At 33.4% G+C, this 19001-nt stretch overlaps 1 protein-coding gene across 5 annotated transcripts in view; it reads right to left on the reverse strand.

Moving 5' to 3' along the window:
* Positions 1–19001, reverse strand: part of LOC149540045 (K(+) efflux antiporter 5-like) — a 210253-nt gene that overhangs the window by 132402 nt on the left and 58850 nt on the right. For all 5 annotated transcript variants that reach the window (XM_089801239.1, XM_089801238.1, XM_089801236.1 and 2 more), the window contains exons 3-7: positions 9532–9599; positions 9189–9276; positions 9030–9091; positions 8825–8900; positions 8593–8667 (exon numbers count right to left, since the gene is read on the reverse strand). In XM_089801239.1, the coding sequence (XP_089657365.1) occupies positions 8593–8667; positions 8825–8900; positions 9030–9091; positions 9189–9276; positions 9532–9599 (369 nt within the window). The remainder of the gene's footprint in view (positions 1–8592; positions 8668–8824; positions 8901–9029; positions 9092–9188; positions 9277–9531; positions 9600–19001) is intronic.

A 19001-nucleotide genomic window follows, 5' to 3' on the forward strand; every position in this document is an offset into this window, starting at 1 on the left:
ATATTAATGCGGGTCCCTCTAAACTGCCTATGGATCCCCGAATAATTAATGGAGAATACGTTGTGGATCAGGTGACTCCGTGTGATGGGGTCATACTGGCGGCTGAAGTAATGGTGCAGAGACCGTGAATCACAGGTGTAGTATATCTTGTACGCAGTGGCTATGCCTAGTAATTGGAAAGCTGCATTTTACCATCTGCATCGGCGCAGAAGATATCGATCCGTGAGCTTGTGGTTTTGCAAGTCACGACAAATTTTGTCCTTTTTATTTGTCATCAAATGCATGAGGAGCGAGCAGTTTGACAAGGCAAAGAATCTCAAATTCAATGAATCTAAATGCAACAATCTATGTAGAACATTTTTGGCAAAGTTCTCCAAGATTTGCGTATTTTGGTGAATGACAATGCTGCACAAGTGACAAAAGAAAACAGTTTATATAGGCAAAGAAGACCCACTTTCTACAAGGAGAAAGGAATACAATGAGAGTGCTAAAATCATCTTGCAACAACCATGTAAGGAAGTATATCGTGTTTTAAAGAAGCAAAAATGTATTTTCAGTATTTCTCTGGTCCGGAGTGGTGGAAGAAGGCACTACATTGGGTGTTATGATGTTCATATCCATGACTTGTGTTGGTGTGTCTTTTGTTTGGATTTGAACCTTGTAGGTTCTCAAAAGGCCCATTATAATGAGGTTTGTTTCAGAAGAATGAGAGAAATTGGCAAAGAAATGAACAGCCCCCTACACATTCATGATGATTATAAGGATACAAAGCAGCTCGCTAGCTACCTCTTTGAATGCATTATGGAAAGAATATAACGACAAAAATGTTCTGTCAAAAATTACGGTTAACAACGAGGACCGTACATAAAGTGGAAATGGTCAGCGGACCTAATAATAATAATTGTGCATAAAGTTGAAACGATCAGCTAGCTTGTAAAGGGCTAAAAAACTGATGCACTAGATTGCTTCGATGGTAGTCATTCTCTCACTGAGATTGTCAATCATTGGATTTAAAAAGTAGTTCCTCACTTTCATATAAGGAAACGCCTTCGGCGTACTTATCCTTATCCTAAGCCATGTGACATGATGTATCAAAAGAAACAGATATATAAATAAGTTAGCAAAGTATTCTACCATCACCAAAAAACAAGATAACTAAATAAGTACAAAGGAGCTAGTAGAGTCCAAGTTGCATTGAAATGAAGGTTAAAACATATGGTATGTGCTTCAAAATTAATAAAATTCAATACCCAAACATACAGAGAAATAGGGCAAAAAACAATGAAAAAAGAAGAGAAAAACAAGGAAAAAAAAAGAGGAGAAACATTGAGCAATATAAAATAAACCAAGGAATTCCCATTTATAAAAATGCACATATGGTTTATCTTGGTTAAGTTAAAACATAAATACATATTACTAAGACTTGCATAAATAAGATATAACAATCATATATAAATACATTAATATTATATGAAGTAAACTTCTATTATATAGTTAAACATGAAATAATTTAAATATACTGGTAAATACGTAATTAATATATATAACTGACTATGAAATAAATATATGAAAATTATGCAACATTATATGTTTTTTTTTTAAAATCATGATTATAAATATGAAATTATTTAACAATGGATTCTCACAATTTTCGGCTATTGCATATATATATGTATAGTTCATTTGTATAAAAATTATATTAAATATACATGTAAATAAATGTTATTGGGGTTATACAATTGAGAATTATAATAATGTTAATTAATTAATAAGTAATTATAGTGATGAGAATCATGTAAATTAATGTATATAGTGTTAAGAGTAATGAGACAAATGCTTGAAGATTAATACTATATTCTTAGGGCTAAGAATCAAACTACAAATTGTAGAAGTGTAATTTGTATCTCTTATAAATACTTATGTAAGATAGTGAGTGTGTGGAAGGGAAAGACGAAGTAATTTTGGTTATAAGATAAATAGTTTCCAACATTGGGGTTATGCCTTGAGGGAGTCCTCTTATAGATACTATTTCAATTTCTTAAATCACTCTCTAATACAACTAAAGGGATAGGGAGTTTGTGGAAGGCAAAGGCATAGCAGTCTTGGTAACATGACAGGTAGTTCCCAACATTAAGGTTATGCCTTGAGGAAGCCCTCTTGCAAATTGTTCCACATACCCTTGGCACAGTAAATCTTTCGTCCTCCTTAAGGCTAGTGATTAGGAGTGAAGTAGGAAATTAGGAGCTTACGTATATTAACTATCAAACATATTATGAATCGTTAATCTTATTTATATACATAATAATGTGCGTTACTCATTGAGAATTTTTAAGCTTCTAGTAGGGAACATAATTACTAAGTTAAATTTGTATACCCAATGCAATCCAAACCATAATTGGAAAATTTAGCAAAAATTAAGACCCTATTAGGGGTTATCACAGTTAGCATCAAAGATTATGGGTTGTATCAATTGTTCATATTGGAGAGTCCTGGGAGCATACATTGGAGGCAAAGAGTATTGTCTATTAGTACTCTATCAAATGGCTTGATAAAATATGGTAGAAGCCTTACCTAGTATTCAGAAACAAACACACAATGTGTACAGAGGTTGTCATGTAATGAAGCAACATCAAACTCCATTTCTAGAAAAGCAACCTTGGAGAGCATCAAAGGACCTTTAATTGGTTCATGTAAATGTTTGTCAACCAGCGAATATCGCATCGCTTAATGGTGTCGAAGTACTTTTTCCCATTTGTTGATATTTTGGTAGGAAAATGTGGGTGTTTTTCCTCGAATTTCACAAGTCTATACTCTCGGTTGAAAAACGAGTTAGGGTCTCCAATTATCACTCTCAGGTCATATGTTGGAAGTGAATCTTGTTCCATTGGTCTCATTGACTTCTTTTCTAAACACAATATCAGGTGTCAACTTACCATTGTCATGTCCTCATTTTAAGATATCTACAATATTATTAAATAGATAATGATAATAAAATCATATATTAAAATATAAAAAATAAGAAATAACAATATATTATTATTATATCATAAATAGTAACAAATATGATCTATTTAAAATAATTAAACAAGAATAAGATCACAATGAATGATTAAGTAAATAAAATATAAGAGAGAATATTATAGAAGCTATGTTACCTTTCTAAATAGGAAATAATAATAAATATAATATAATATAATATAGAATAATATAATATAATATAATATAGAATAATATAAATTAACTAAATCTAATGAAAAGTCAAGAGATATGTAATAAAGAGATGTGACTCCTTCAAATTAAGATATAAAAAGGAGGAGAGTTCATTTTAACGAGGAAGGACGAGGGGGGAAGATACGAGTAAAAGAAGGATTAATCGAAGAGGAAAACAACGAGAAGAAAATAAGGGAGGTACTTTTTTAAAAGGTTGAAATGATGAAAGGATGTGACTCTTCAAAAAGGTAGTAATTATGAATGGTTGTAACTCTTCGAAAGGGTTGTAATTCTAATGTGTTGTAACTTTTCGAAAAGATTGTGTCTATGAAGGGTTCTAACTTTTCAAAAGGACATAGATGACAAATAAAATATGGGAAGATTGGAAAATAACTATACTCGAGGGTTGGGCTGCAAAACCATTAGAGTGGAGAAAGTAAAAGAACTAAACTAATATACATTTTGAAAGAATGCACAGAATCAAAATAATATATATTATGTGAAGAATTAAACAATGCAGACCTAAAGAGAACCAGAGGTATGTTCATTTGATATTTTTGTATAAAAAATAAATATCCCAGAGGCCTTAGAAGTTGCTCTTAACATGATGGTTCCCTAACAAAGAGTTATTCTCATCAAAGGGTTAGGTAAATCTGGGTAAGGTCTCCTTCTAAGGATTAGGTGGGTTTAGTATGAGAATTAGTACTTAGATGAGTTAATAATTATTTATCTTGTTAATTGCTAATAATTGTTTCATAATCATATATGTTTTCGCTATCTTTTCCATATACTAACAATTGTTATAGGTTTTAAGCATCAAATACTCAAGCCAGAAGAAGTGACATTACAGTGGTATCAGAGCACGACCCTACCATCCAGTAAGGTAAAAGAGGATATAGGAAAATAATTCATATAAAAGACTAATGTAGAAAGCCAATAGATTGGAGTGGGTTCAATCATAACAAAGACAACTACTTTTTCGAGTAAAGCACGTACATCTTTCAAATCAATAACAGAAATTAACTAATTGCTTGAGGACAAGCAATTTGAGGAAGGGCAGATAGTTATGTCCTCATTTTAAGATATAATTAATAATTAGATAATACAATATTATTAAGAAAATAATGATAATAATATCATATATTTAAATATAAGAAATAGGAAATAATAATAAAATATTATTTATAATATAAATAATAACATATATAATCCATTTAAAATAATTAAATAAGTATAAGATTTTAATGAATGAGTAAGTGAATAAAATTAACTATAAGAAAGAAATATTGTAGAAACTATGTTACCTTTCTAAATAGGATTTAATAATAAATGATAATACATAAAAAATAAATAATACAATATAGAATAATATAAATTAACTACATCTAATGAAATGTCAAGAGATATGTAATTAAGAGATGTGACTTCTTCAAATTAAGATATAAAAGGGAAGAGAGTTCATTTTAAAGAGGAGGGAAGAGGAGGAGAAGATGGGAGTAAAAGAAGAATTAATGGAAGAGGGAAAATTGAGAAGAAAATAAGGAAGGTACTATTTTAAAAGGGTGAAATGATGAAAGGGTGTAACTCTTCAAAAGGGTTGTAATTAGGAATGGTTGTGACTCTTTGAAAGGGTTGTAATTATGATGTGTTGTAAATTTTTGAAAGGCTTGTGATTTTTCAGGACATAAATGACAAATAAAATGTAAAAGGATTGGAAAAAAATTATACTTAAGAGAGTTGGGCTGTAGAACCATCAGAGTAGAGAAAGTAAAAGAACTTAAGTAATATATGTTTTGAATGAATGCAGAGAGTAAAATAATATATATTTTGTGAAGGATTATACAATGCGGAATTAAAGAGAGCCAGAGGTATGTTCATTTAATATTTTTATATCAGAAATAAATATGAAACATTTGGTAGATAAAATTATCAATTAAGGATTGATAATCATGCTTGAGATGAGAACTTCCTAGTTCTCATAGAGACCAAGCAAGAACTTGGTAAAGGGCATTCATTAGAATCTCAAGTTTCCTTAGTAGAACTCATAGATTAGAGGGCATTCTTGATTGAATGTTAGAAATCCAAATTGGAACCCAAAAAAAGATCTGTTGAGTAACTCTGAGAGACAATATAAATTGTAGTGGTTAATCATATGTATATCTTAGAGACAAGTGGCTTGATTAGAGGTGGGATCTCTGCCAAGTATGTGATGTTAATGAGTTCACTCATTGATAGAGATCCTAGCGGCCTTGGAAGGTGCTATTAACATGATGGTTCCCTAACTGAGAGTTATTCTCATCAGAGGGTTAGGTAAATGTGAGTAGAGCCTCTCTCCAAGGATTAGGTGGGTTTAGTATGGGAATCAGCACTTAGATGGGTTAATAATTATTTATCTTGTTAATTGCTAAAAAATTGTTTCACAATCATATAAGTTTATGCTATCTTTTCCATATACTAATAATTTTTATAGGTTTTAAGCATAAAATACTCAAGCCAAGAGAAGGGACATTACAATCACTCCCTATAACCCTTAATAGAATAGTAAAGTTGAGAGGAGAAACTATACTATGATGGAAATGGCCCTTTGTATGTTGAAGCAGGAATGTTCCAAAATAGTTCTATGCTAAGGCGATTCACACTACATTATTCCTTCTTAACAAGCCTCCCACACATGTCGTTAAGAATATGACCCCACAAGAAACCTAGTCTAGAAGGAAATCAGAATTCGGCAATTTGAAGGTTTTTGGTTCTACTGCACATGTTTGGATCCCATGTGCCAAGAAAACCGAACTACATTCCAAAATTTAATGCTTACAGAATATAGTGAGCAACAAAGGTATGTTGGCTGATTGAAGTGGATGCTAATTGCCTAATATTCAACCAAGATGTACTAATTGATGAAGGAGGGCATTTTCGGTTTTCTTATCCTGTCCATGCTCCTCAAGATCAGCCTTTGCAAGCTTCGAATATGGTATCGAACTTCCATTACCTCCACCTAAAGGGAGGGATTTTGACAATTCTAGTCTAGTGGAATCTCCAAGGCAAGTACCTATACAAGTGAATTTTCCTTAGAACAACCTAGATCAACATCCAGATGATTTCATTCCAAACAATTTAAATCATTGTGATCATCTTAAATTAAAAGAAGATACATATACGCTATAGCCAAAGTGGCCGGAAAATCACATTGGTGGTGTTCAAGATAATGAGTTGAGGGTAGACCATCTAGAAGCAAGATCAAGTAGAGCACAATGACCATTGCTCTTATGGTCAACATTTAAAACGTTTTTGAGCCCCAAGATTATTTAGAAGAAAATGGAAAACCTGAATCAGAAAGGGCTCTGGATTTTGAACATCATAGTTTTTTGAAGAACAATAATTGTGTTCTTCCACCAAGGAAAAAACCCATTGGCAATCACATCCTTTGTAATATCTTATTTAATGAGTATTCCTCTCCTTTGTAAATTCAATGAATTATCATTTCAAGTCTGTTGAAAGTGATGTATTCATCAAATTAATCTATGGGACTGTCATTACGAGGTTTCTCCTAGAGGAGGTAAAAAGTCATCCCAAGGACATTTCTTTAATGAATCAGAATTTTTCAAAATCTATGTTACTTGGGTACGCGTTGAAAACAAATAATAGAAGCTTGATGTTTTCGATGATTTTACTTCATCCTGAATGTGCCTTTATAAAGGCAGAATGCATACATTTGTAACCATTAAACAGCTTTATAACAGTTGGAAACCAATGGTAGTTGCTAAGATAATCTATTAATAAAAAACTTATTGGATATCCTAACAAACATGTAATATGCCAACATTCCCCCCCATATTACATTAAGCCGAACAAGAGTGGAAGTTGCAAGGGTTTTAACCCAGCCCTCTGGAGACTTTGATAAAGCGTCTTCATCAATACTCCTCGCTCACTCAAGAAACACCGAACTGATCACATTAGTGGATCTCCTCACCGCAAATTCTGAAATTGTCTTCATGAATGTTTCCACCTCCCCTGCACAATGAGACACATTTCCTCTGAAATTCCACATCTCCTTTGAGTGTGTCTAATGCATCCTCTAGTGTTGCAATGAGACGCCTTTCCTTTGAAAGTCCACATTTCCTCTGAGTGTGTCTAATGCCTCCTCAAGTGCTGTAGAAACAATCATCATCAATATTTCTGCACATGGACGTCTTTCCTCCGAAAGTCCACATCTCATCCAAGTGTGTCTAATGCCTCCTCAAATGCTTCACAAATCATGTCCCCCTTCACCCTCCACCAAACCCCCCCCCCGGAAGGATAATCCTCTGCTGCCAAGCCCTCTCTTCTCTTTAGGAACACAAATAATTAAAGCACCCTCTTCTCTTCAGGTACAAATCTGCCAAGCCCTGAGTTCATAGGGACACTGTTAGTTGCTTCTCATACAAAAATCATCTCTGAGCAAGAAGCTAGCTCAAGATCATAAAAATCCTCCACCCTCCGTTGCCTCCAGCCTCATGTTTGATCTTGCTATTCTCTAAAGTACAAATCTTGTATCAACTCCTGGACCATGAGGTGGATTGTCACTATCAAATGAGTCATTTGTATGTACCCCAAACATAAGGAAACACAAAGTTCTTAAGAAAGTGGCTCTGATTAAAACATGAAAGAAGAAAGACGTATAAGTTATTAAGAACCCAGACAACTTTTTATTGACAAGGACCACTGCTATTATACTCCCCTAATCAAATATGACGCTAGTTGCATATACCAGCCTAGAGACTAGATATTTCATCTGAGAGGAATTGATGTAATCTAATACTGGAAAAGTAAATTATAACTTATTTATGTAAACAGTTCTGTACGATTATCACAGCTGTTCAGTTAAGAACCCCAGGTACATACAAAAAGACAACATTAATTTTGATGCATAGTTGAAACTTGAAACTTAACAGTCAGTTCCACCACCGGTGAAACATTCACTATTTTATTATTCACATTCTACCAATGTCTGTGTTATATTCTCTGTCTGTCTGTATTCCTACAGTAAGAACACACATGCACTTCTAAAGACAGAAACTCTTGTATTATTTTAAATCCACCACATATTTTATAAAATAAAGTCAATTACTATAAATATCTTATTATTGGAACATCAGCAACAGGGAATTGATTAAAACAACTCTTTGAACATAACAACATTCTATGTGTTAACCCATCTGCAGCATAGAGACTAAAACGTACAGTTCTCTGGAAAACCTATAATCCACAAATACATTAAAAAAGAAAAAGCTTCAATTTCTTTTCAAATTCCCACATACACTCATCTGCTAAAGACAAATGGCAGCAATTATTGAGAAACTTGGAAGCAAAATCAGATAGTAATACAAACACGAAATTACTCGCCTGTACCATCTCACTGACAAAACTCAAACCACCTGGTCCAATAATAGATCCGGCAAGTAAGTATCCAGTAATAACCTGCACAGTTTTATAATTTAAAAACGATCAGAAATTTTTCAGTTTTCAGCTCTTGAAGAAATAACAATAAGATTTCCTACAACTGCATGCAATACAATATGCCTAAAAAAACTTTTTCGTTAACTCATTAAAAACATTGGTACAGTTAGAAATGGACCGGCTGCCCCAAACAAGCAAATGCAATGCCTCCAATTGCAGCAGAAACAATCACCACCACTAAATCTGAAATAAACCTGCATGGATAGAAAGACATCACAGAGACCAATATAGAAGGAATAGTGTAAATTCTCAGAAATTTCACATGATCATATATAAGACTACTTAAAGCTTAACTGAAAAATAGTTTAAATAAACAATTATACCTCACATCTAACTGGAGCACTGGATATTTTGATTTTGGATTAGACATTACAAATACATTATCCTGAATATGTTCCCAAACATGACCAGATTAAAATAAAGCATTGCAAGACTCCAAAAAAGATACATAAAGGGAGAATTCTAGTATCAGGGAAGAGCACCTTTCGATCAATTAAAGTTGGCATATCATCCGCACCATTCTCAGTGTCCAAGTTAAAGACATCCTGTAACTGGAATGATTTCGTCCCACTAAGACAGAAATTTAGCAAAATATGCAGAGTGAGAGTTCTAGTACAAAATTATCCCATTCATCAAAACAGGCTGCTACATTGTGAACAAAAAATGATACAACTAGCTGATTGAATATTCCAACCCTATATGGTGTTCTAGAAATTCATCTTAATCATCAATTAGAGCTGACATCAGTATGTCTCACAGTACCAAATTGAACATTTTACTACCTTACACAGAAACATAAAAAAGGGATAGAAAAATGGCTCTCACTTTTCTTCTTGAGTATCATTTTTCTTTGGCTTGTCATGAGTGACCCTGGCCACAGTCTCCAATACTGCCTGAATAATATAGCCATCCAAAATTAATAAACGACAAAAGTCATCTAGAAAAGTACCAAAATAAACAACCAAAATCATGTCCTGAAGACATGTGCAAGATTATAACTAACAAAACAATAGAATCATCAATAGGTGTACAAAATCGTTGGATTTCTTACATACATATAGAAATAATGGAAATAAGGCATCTCAAGTTAATGAAATTGTATCCATCTACTTATTTATCTACATTTAGAGAAAACAATCTGCACAATTAGGTGCTAATATACACCAATAAGAGATGTTACTGATAAGTATTATAGAAATTAAATCATATCCAATACCTATTTACCTCAATTATTGCGGAGATAAAAGTATGTGAAATTAGGATTTTTTGAAATATAGAAAGTGCTCTGACAAAAGAATCTCCAGAGGGTTCAAAGGAGAGACTGAAGATGAAAAGAGGCAGGGAGTATCATGTCCGATGGGAACTCCTTAGAGTCAAGGCCTCACAAGTGGTAAGACAAAATATAATAAGGATTTAGAGAAATTTATAAGAGAGGCCAAAAAAAAGGTAGCAATTAGAAAAGACCTTCAGGGCACATGTATGGAACCAATGAAGTTAAGCCTTATTCTTGAATTAGAGAATGCAAAATTAGTAGGTAATATTTCGATACTTGCACATAGGGAATTTATTTGTAGATTTTTAGGTGTACAATTATGCCTTACAGATCCTTTTGAGTGAGCGCAAAGAAATTTGGAAAACAAAAGGTGGCCAATGTTTGCTCATTCTTTAAGATCTTTTATCATTGTTTTCACTAACGAAAACGAGCATGAAATGACCTTCCAAATTGGTGTACTAGTGCTTAGACGTAAAACCAGCAAAGAAGATTATATCTAAAGACATTTTGGATCCAATTATAAGTATTAGTACATGAATTCTAGGCAGATCACGATTTTGAAAGTATTTCAAAAGAAAAATTACAGTCGCATCAAAAGCTACATACAAGAGGCGTTTTCAATTATGCAAGGATATGTGTAGATATGGACCTAAAACATTCCCTTCCAAAGGGTACACATTGTGATCAAAGCCAAATAAGTGTCACCAACAGACTATGAAAGGGCATTTGTTTCATGATTACCAATCTATCACTAAGATGCTCCTACAAGAACAAGAAATTTTTTTTAAAAAGCAAAAGGCAAGTAACTATGGAAGACTTAAAAAAACACAAGTAAACCAAAAAAATATAGAAACACAAAAAGTAAAAGAAATGTAAAGAGCGGAAGTGGCAAGGAGAAAAGAAACATTCACGAATGCAAAGCAATCAAGCAAAGGAAAGTGAAAAATTCTTAGATGACAGAGTAGAAATTATTGCCAGAGAATTCCAAAGGAAAAGCTAACCACAAAATATTTTTGCAGAATCAAACAAGAAGGAATCTTAAGGATACTGAGATGGAAAGGCACACAGCAGTTCCAGAGAATGACATGGAGGAAAACAAGATCGAAGGCAAGGACAAAAAATAGTTGAGCCATAGTACTGAAAAACTTAATAAATAAATTGCTCTCCCAGTTAACTATAACAATTCCTGAAGCTGACATTTTGTCTCTATAATGGCTAGCACAACTCCCAATGCCAAATGAATGACAAATAAACTTCAGGTTTTCATCCAGATTTTCAATTTTCCTATTTACATAAGTATTTTTTGAATTTTCCATCAAAGCCTCATTTTCACATTGCTGATTTGGGTTTCACTTAAGTAATCAAATGCTGGATCAATTATTGCAGACACAAGGGTGCTCATCCTTCTGCAAATATCCATTCCATTCACATTTAAGTAACACCTGAGTATTGCCTTATGGCTTTGACACCCCCAATTCTTTATAGTTTTGGACCTTGGTCAAAAGCAATAAAATAAAGCAAAAATGGTATATGTGAAGAATCTATATAGCTTTTAAGGCCTTAATTTTCGCTTAGTGCTGAGAACGTACCCTCTCAACTCCACCTTATATTGGAACAAGGAACACAAAAACAGCATTGCCATCTGGCCACAATAGGGACAACTGCCTTTGGATTTGTTGAGAGGTTTTCACACCATCGCTCTATTGCAAATGGGGGACCCCCTCTTTTTGCTTTGTTAGTAGGAGTAGTAGTTTTAGGTAGCCTTGTTAGCAATTTTCAAGTGTCCAAGTCGAAGAGATGAGTTTGTGAAACTATGGACTACTGAGTGGTCAAGTCTGTCAGAGGTGTGAGAAAGAACAGGGCTAACCTAGTCAAAGATATGGAGCTGAAATCAAAGGATTTGTGATGAAATAAGTTAAAATCTTTTTAGAACACTTGTTCCAGTTACAAATTCATCTTAGAAGTACGAAAGGTCGTGGGAGGTAATACTGTTATGGCATGTTGTGTTAAGGATATAGGATCAAATATAATACCTTTGCTTTTTTTGTTAAATTTATATGATTGATCTGTTGAATTCAATCTCACAGAGATCTCCTTGATGATATGACTGATTTAATTTCCTATGCAGATTTGTACAGGTATATGTGGCAGCCAACCTGTAAGTATATTTATATTTGCTTGAATGTGAAATGCTTATATGCAAATTAGATCTGTGAAACTTGTAATAATACTGTTTGGAATTTATGTATTTTCCAAGTGCAGATATGATTATATATTTATATAAATTAAGGAGACACGTCACTGATAGAGACATGGCTCAAGCCACGTAGGGACATGCCCTGATATGTGACATGCCAACGTTGAAGACACCAATACCATAAAAACTTGTCACTTAATTATATACACTATTTCAATCAAAATAACGAGAATCGGAATCAGCAAGGCTGAATTGAATCATGAATTGGCCATGAATCGGAATCGAATCAGCAAATTTAAAACACCCTTGAAATTTAGTGCGTAACTTATTTCATAAACCCTTTATCGCTGATTCAATTCACCGAATCACAAAAAATTGTTTGACTTGAATCGAATCACGTGAATCACCACGATTCTCATAACTATGGTTCAATAGAGCACTAAATATTGTTAACTCATGCCAATATTGTACGATGATAATATGCAGTGACAGATAATTGTATCGCAGGAATATATGACCCAATATTTGGAGTATAATGAACACATGTTAATATAATTAAATCGATAATGATACACTATCAATTATATAATAATTGTTGCATATGAATTATGATCAATGATTTAATCAGGTCAATATAGTTATGATCAATAATTGACATTGACTAACAACCATTAAATAGTATTGTTCTAATACAATATATAAATAGACACTTAGTTATATGTGTGTGTGTTGTTGTCCTGCATTTTGTCACCACAAAATGTAGGTAATAGTACGAAACTTTTTCAAACTAGTTTCACATTCTCTAAGTTGAATTTCTTATTCAATTAGTTAATGTTGATCGATCAATCAACTCCAGTTCACATAGCAAATTCTTTTACTGAAGGCTTTTGTCAAGTCTTTTTCATTTTTCTGTTTGTCAAGCCTATGCTTGATTTTTGAGGCCTTGAAAGTCCTTTTTCTCGTTTTTGGGTGTGTATTTGTTGGTTTTCAGTCATTTGGTTTTGCTCAAGTCATTGCTTTCGATTTCCCCTTCGATTTGATCTAACTTGGGGCTTAATCGGAGTTGTCAATCAAAAGATATGGCCATTTTAATGTCCAAAAAGTGGACCTTTTGATGCAACTGCACGAGCTAAAAATATCATGTTATATTTTTAATTTGACATTCACTTTTTGTAAAATATAACTTAAATTCACTTTATGTTATGTTTTTAAGTTATTTTATCAATTAAATTTTCACTTAAAGTAATTATAGTGCACTTTATGTTAAATTTTTAAGTTAAGTTGCTTTTTAATTTTTTCATTTAAGTGACTATATTAACTATATAGTTCAATTTAATATTTGCCATTTAAATCAAATGCTCTAGTAAATATCACTTATTAAATTATATTTACACATTATATTGTTAATATGATAATGTTAATATAATTTATGTCCCACTTAAGTAATATTTTATCAAAATTAAATTGACATGTGCTTATTAAAATCACTTAAAAGTGGACCCTTTTCATGTCATTGCATGTAAAATTCAACTTAAAGTGTAAAAACACTTAGAAGTGGACCTTTTTGGTGCTATTGCATGTAAACTCATTTAAAATGTGCAATGACATAAAAAAGATGAGCTATATGTGTTATATATGCATTTGCACCAAAGACATGTACTTTCACTTCCCAAACCCGTTTTTGGGCAAAAAGCACATTTTTAAAACATGCTTATGCACCAAAAAAGTGTGTTTTTGCCTTGGAGACCATTATATGTTTTTAAAACATGTAATGGCCACTACGAGGTGCTTTTGGGTCTATGTTGCATATTTAAAACATGTAATCACACAAAAAATGGTTGTTTTGCATTCAACTTCATGCATTCGCCCTTTCAAAACCCATTTTTGAAGAAATTCATGACAATGGACTCCAAGAACCTGTTTTTGATGATTTGTCTTAGATTCTTCTATGGAATGACTTGAAATCTTTCCCTCAAGAGGCATTTTTCCATCCTCATTCATTCCCATGCATTTGGCAACCTCTTTTATGCTAAAAGAGTTTTTGTTTCAGCCTCATATGGAGACACGTTTTGGACAAAACACCCAGATTTGGCCCTTTAAAAGTCATGTTTTGGCTCAAATAGAAGTCATTTTGGCATTTCAATCCCTAAAAACGCCCAGAAAATTGAGGTTTTTATCCACTTTTATGCGTTTTGAAGTCATTGTTTTGCATTTGGATCCATGTATTAGCATTTAGGGAAGTCGTTTTTGCATTCACAAGTCAAAAAAAACTCAAAAACATGCATTTTTTGGCAACGTTTTTGCAAAAACGGCTCAGCTTTTTGCAATAAAAAGTGATGTTTTTATTAAAAAAACTCGAAAAAATGGCATTTTAGCCCATACATTTGGATCAAGAGGGGTCATTTTTGAGTTTTAATGCATGCTATTGTCTTTGGAGACCATGTATTTGACATCTTCATGTCAAATTTGACCCTTCATTGCTGATTAATATTTGTTGAACGCAAGTACAAAAAAAGTCAAATTATTGTTTGAGAATCCGGATTTGGAGGAGAATTGCTCTTCAAAGTCTATGATTCTTGCTATTTTTGCTCTTCGATCTCCAAGTAAGTGGACTTTTTCAAACTTGCTCATAAAATCATGCTTATATTGCTATTTTCATGCATATTTTAGCTTGAAGTTGCACTTTTGTCCAAATGTATGCCATGAAATGTGCATTTTTTCTTTAAAAATGATAAGAACTCTCATTTTCACACTTTCGGAATTTCCCCAAATTCGAATTTGCACTTGAAAGCAACTTGTTTGTTGACATGTTTGAATTTAAAACCAAAGGCATGTGTTGGTTTTGTGCTTATTTTTCATTGTTTTCTTGTTTGCTTTTTCATTTTTCTTCTTTTGGAAGAAATAGCAAGTTCTTTCCCAAGAACTTGAGCATGTTTCACTTCACTCCACTTTCCACTTCATACAAGAGCATCATCACATTCCATTTTCATCTTTTCATGTCACAACACTTTGCCTCTCATTCATCAAATGCAATTATATGTATTTCATCCCATCCATCATTCGCACATATATGTAAACTCATCCTCCATCCACATTTGCATGTCATCTCACTTTATATTTCTCATTACATGTTGCATATACATGTAATCCACTTTCCATGTAATGACATATTGAACGCCCAAGTCACCTTTTAAAAGTCAAGAGTCTTCAGTCACACACATTCCCATGCATTCCACCTTCATGTCTTAAAGTATATTCATCCCCTTCCATTCTCACTTCACCTACCATTTTCCATCCAAATACATATGTTTTTCCGTCAAGAAGGCACGTTTTGATTCTCAAGAAGCAATAATTCATTTGATCTTCAACCTGAGTTCGTGTGGGAATGCGTCAGGCACTTTGTTTCAAAAATAAGAAATTTAAGATGTTCATGGAAAGTTATTCCGAGTTTACATCTAGACATCGTCGAGAAGGCTTTCAAGTGTCAGAGATTCCAGAATGTGTCAATCTACAAAAGAGAATTCATGACAACTTGAGCGACAAAAGTTTGATCACATCGAGTTTTCAAATGACAGCGGACAATTCGTCAAAGAGAGTCATAGGCTATCAAAAGACACAAGACCATGGTTATCAAGGTGAATGCAGTGACACAAAATACAGAAACTCCCGATCCTAGGATCATTTGGGATTGCATCGCCAAGTACAAGGTTCTTCAAAACAATTCCTAGGATTGTTTCAATTCTCTTTTGTCTTTCTTCTTCTTCTTTCATGTTTGTAATTAAAGACGATGCATTGCATGAAAAGATGTAATTACATGTAATGCGAGTTGCATGTGCAATTGCATGCAACCCAACAATTTCTCTCTTAGTTAGACTAGGTCAAAGTTGGTTGAGTTGCTTCCACTGTTTCCTCCATCTTTTTCTCAACTCCTTTGCCTATATAAAGGAGTGCCCCCTCTCATTGTAAAAATCATCTTTTTTTCTATGTAAGAAAGCTCTGCCACATTTGAGCAAGCATAACTTTGATTGTGTACTACGAATTTGGAAGCAAATTGAATAAAAGAAGCAACTGAATTCAAAGCTTTGACTAAAAGAATTGTAATAGAGCAAATTAGAAGCTTTGACTGTAATTTGTGCATATTGTCTTTGATTCATGTTATTATTGTGTTCAATAATATAGTTTGGTGATTTAACAAGCAATCAGAGCCGAAGCTTTGACTCGGAGTAGTTGTAACAATACATAGACTAGGAGCTTTGACTATAGTTTGTATTACCATCTCAAATTCACGAAAAGTAGTTAGAATTCCCTACTTCTGGAAGTCTTTATGCCCCAATGATAGAGATTATTCTTATAGAATAGGTTAAAACAAGAGTTAGAGCCAAACTGGTATCCTTTCAGCTAGCCTTTGAGTTAGTGTTAGTTTATCGGTATCACCATTTACAACTTTGGATAGAAGTGTAGCTTGAGGTTTCATCTTGCCCATTACTTGCTTTACGGGTAAGTAGATTCTTTTCTGAAAGATTAGAGGAAAGAATATTGATAACGCCCCTTACAAAATCTCTCAACTTCTTGCTTACCATGAGTTGATCCAAGGAACAGTGAGAAGGGGGAACCTTCCCTTTAAGGTAGGAGAGACTCTGTCTCACACACTGTGGTTGGTCATCCTATTTTGTGACTGTATTTTACCCAAAACAGTCGGTTGCAAAATTTCCACCCAACATGTGTGAATAATTTAATGATTATTTAATCAATGATAATGTTAAACTGACAAACATAATAAATGATCAAACTAATCTGACTGAAGCTACAACATTAACATACTAAATCCTAAAATTTGGCAATATGTTTGTTTTTTTGGGCAAAGGGAAGCTCCCAAATCTAATATCTTTATTATAACTCCTATGAGGTTGAAACCTATCTCAAACTGTAACATCCGATTTTTCTCGGATCTAAATTAACATCTAACGTAAACATAGAATACAGTTATAACTTCAATTTCATAAGAAGGCAGTTACATCATTCATGTTCATGTGAAGAAGATTTACCGTTAAAGTCAATTAAACAAAAATTCTTAACTAAATACTTGAAATACCTTTTAATGAAATTACTTCAGAAATTGAAATCACATACCTCAGAAAACTGAGAATGAAAATCATCTAATTATGCTTCTGTAACCACCCGGGTTAGTCCACAAATACACTATAACAATTTCTCAAATCGACTGCTATCTCAAAAATCATTTGATGAATACAACTAAATACCACTATAACTTAAATTAGGGCATCACATATCATCTTACCAATTAGGGCATCAATTACCATCGGTTTATTTAGGGCTTTTGATATCGCTTTACCACTTAGGGCTTCCACGACCACGGATTCAATTTAAGGCTTCCGCGACCACGGATTTTATCTAGGGTTTTCTACGAGGACGGATTCAATTTAGGGCTTCCGCAACCACGGATTCAACTAGGGCTTTCGTTACCACAGTTTCAGTTAGGGCTTCCAATACCACTATATCAATTAAGGTTCCAACTGTCACACAATCAATTAGGGCTTCGAATTTCTTTTCTTTTCAATTGTTTATTAGAAATAGAAAAGCAATCGGAAGGAAAAGAAATCCGAAGCGCTAATTGATTGTGTGACAGTTGGAACCTTAATTGATACAGTAGTATTAGAAGCCCTAACTGAATCCGTGGTAACAAAAGCCCTGGTTGAATCCGTGGTAGTGGAAGCCCTAAATTGAATCCGTCGTCGCAAAAAACCTTAAGATAAAATCCGTCATCACGAAAGCCCTAAATTGAATCCGTGGTCGCGGAAGCCCTAAGTGGTAAAGCGGTATCAAAAGCCCTAAATAAACCGATGGTAATTGATGCCCTAATTGGTAAGATGATACGTGCTGCCCTAATTTAAGTTATAGTGGTATTTAGTTGTATTCATCAAATGATTTTTGAGATAGCAGTCGATTTGAGAAATTGTTATAGTGTATTTGTGGACTAACCCGGGTGGTTGCAAAAGCATACTTCGATGATTTTCAATCTCAGTTTTCCAAGGTATGTGATTTCAATTTTCAATCTCAGTTTTCCAAGGTATGTGATTTCAATTTCTGAAGTAATTTCATTAAAAGTTATTTCAAGTATTTAGTTAAGAAATTTTTGTTTAACTAACTTTAACGGTAAATCTTCTTCACATGAACATGAATGATGTAACTGCCTTTTTATGAAATCGAAGTTATAACTGTATTCTATGTTTATGTTAGATGTTAATTTAGACCTGGGAAAAACCAGATGTTACACAAACATCCTAATAATAGTATTTATATAAAATATAACTTTAAGTATAAGAAAGGAAATACTAATATATTATATTTTATAAAGATCCTTTCGCCCTTTTAGCTAAAGAATTGACTTGACGAGTTTGGGAGTTAACTTGCAACCAAAGAATCCTAACACTAGGTCGGAATCTAACAATGTCTCAAGATTCACAATCCCAACAACCCCAAAAGTTCCATCCCTATTAAAAGGGAATTTCAAGTGCAAATTGATGAGAAAAGTTGAAGAATGCAAAATGATGATTTATGGAGGAAAATTTTTTATAGTCCATCCCAAGGAAAGGGTAGAATCCGCCCTCCACTTAATTCTTAATCCGAACAAATATGAAATTTGGCCAAAATTTGAGTGATGGAGAGGAATGATCGCCCTCATCAAAGTGTGATGTATCGGACTTACGGAGAGTTTGAAATAGGAATGGAAAATCCTAGAGAAAGGGTGGAATTCGTTACCTTCTTGGAATTTCTAATCCCAACCAATGCATGATGTCCACCCTC

This window comes from Cupressus sempervirens, chromosome 9, assembly GCF_028749045.1.
Source record: "Cupressus sempervirens isolate cs-2001-9-10 chromosome 9, ASM2874904v1, whole genome shotgun sequence".
Classification (NCBI taxonomy): Eukaryota; Viridiplantae; Streptophyta; class Pinopsida; order Cupressales; family Cupressaceae; genus Cupressus; species Cupressus sempervirens.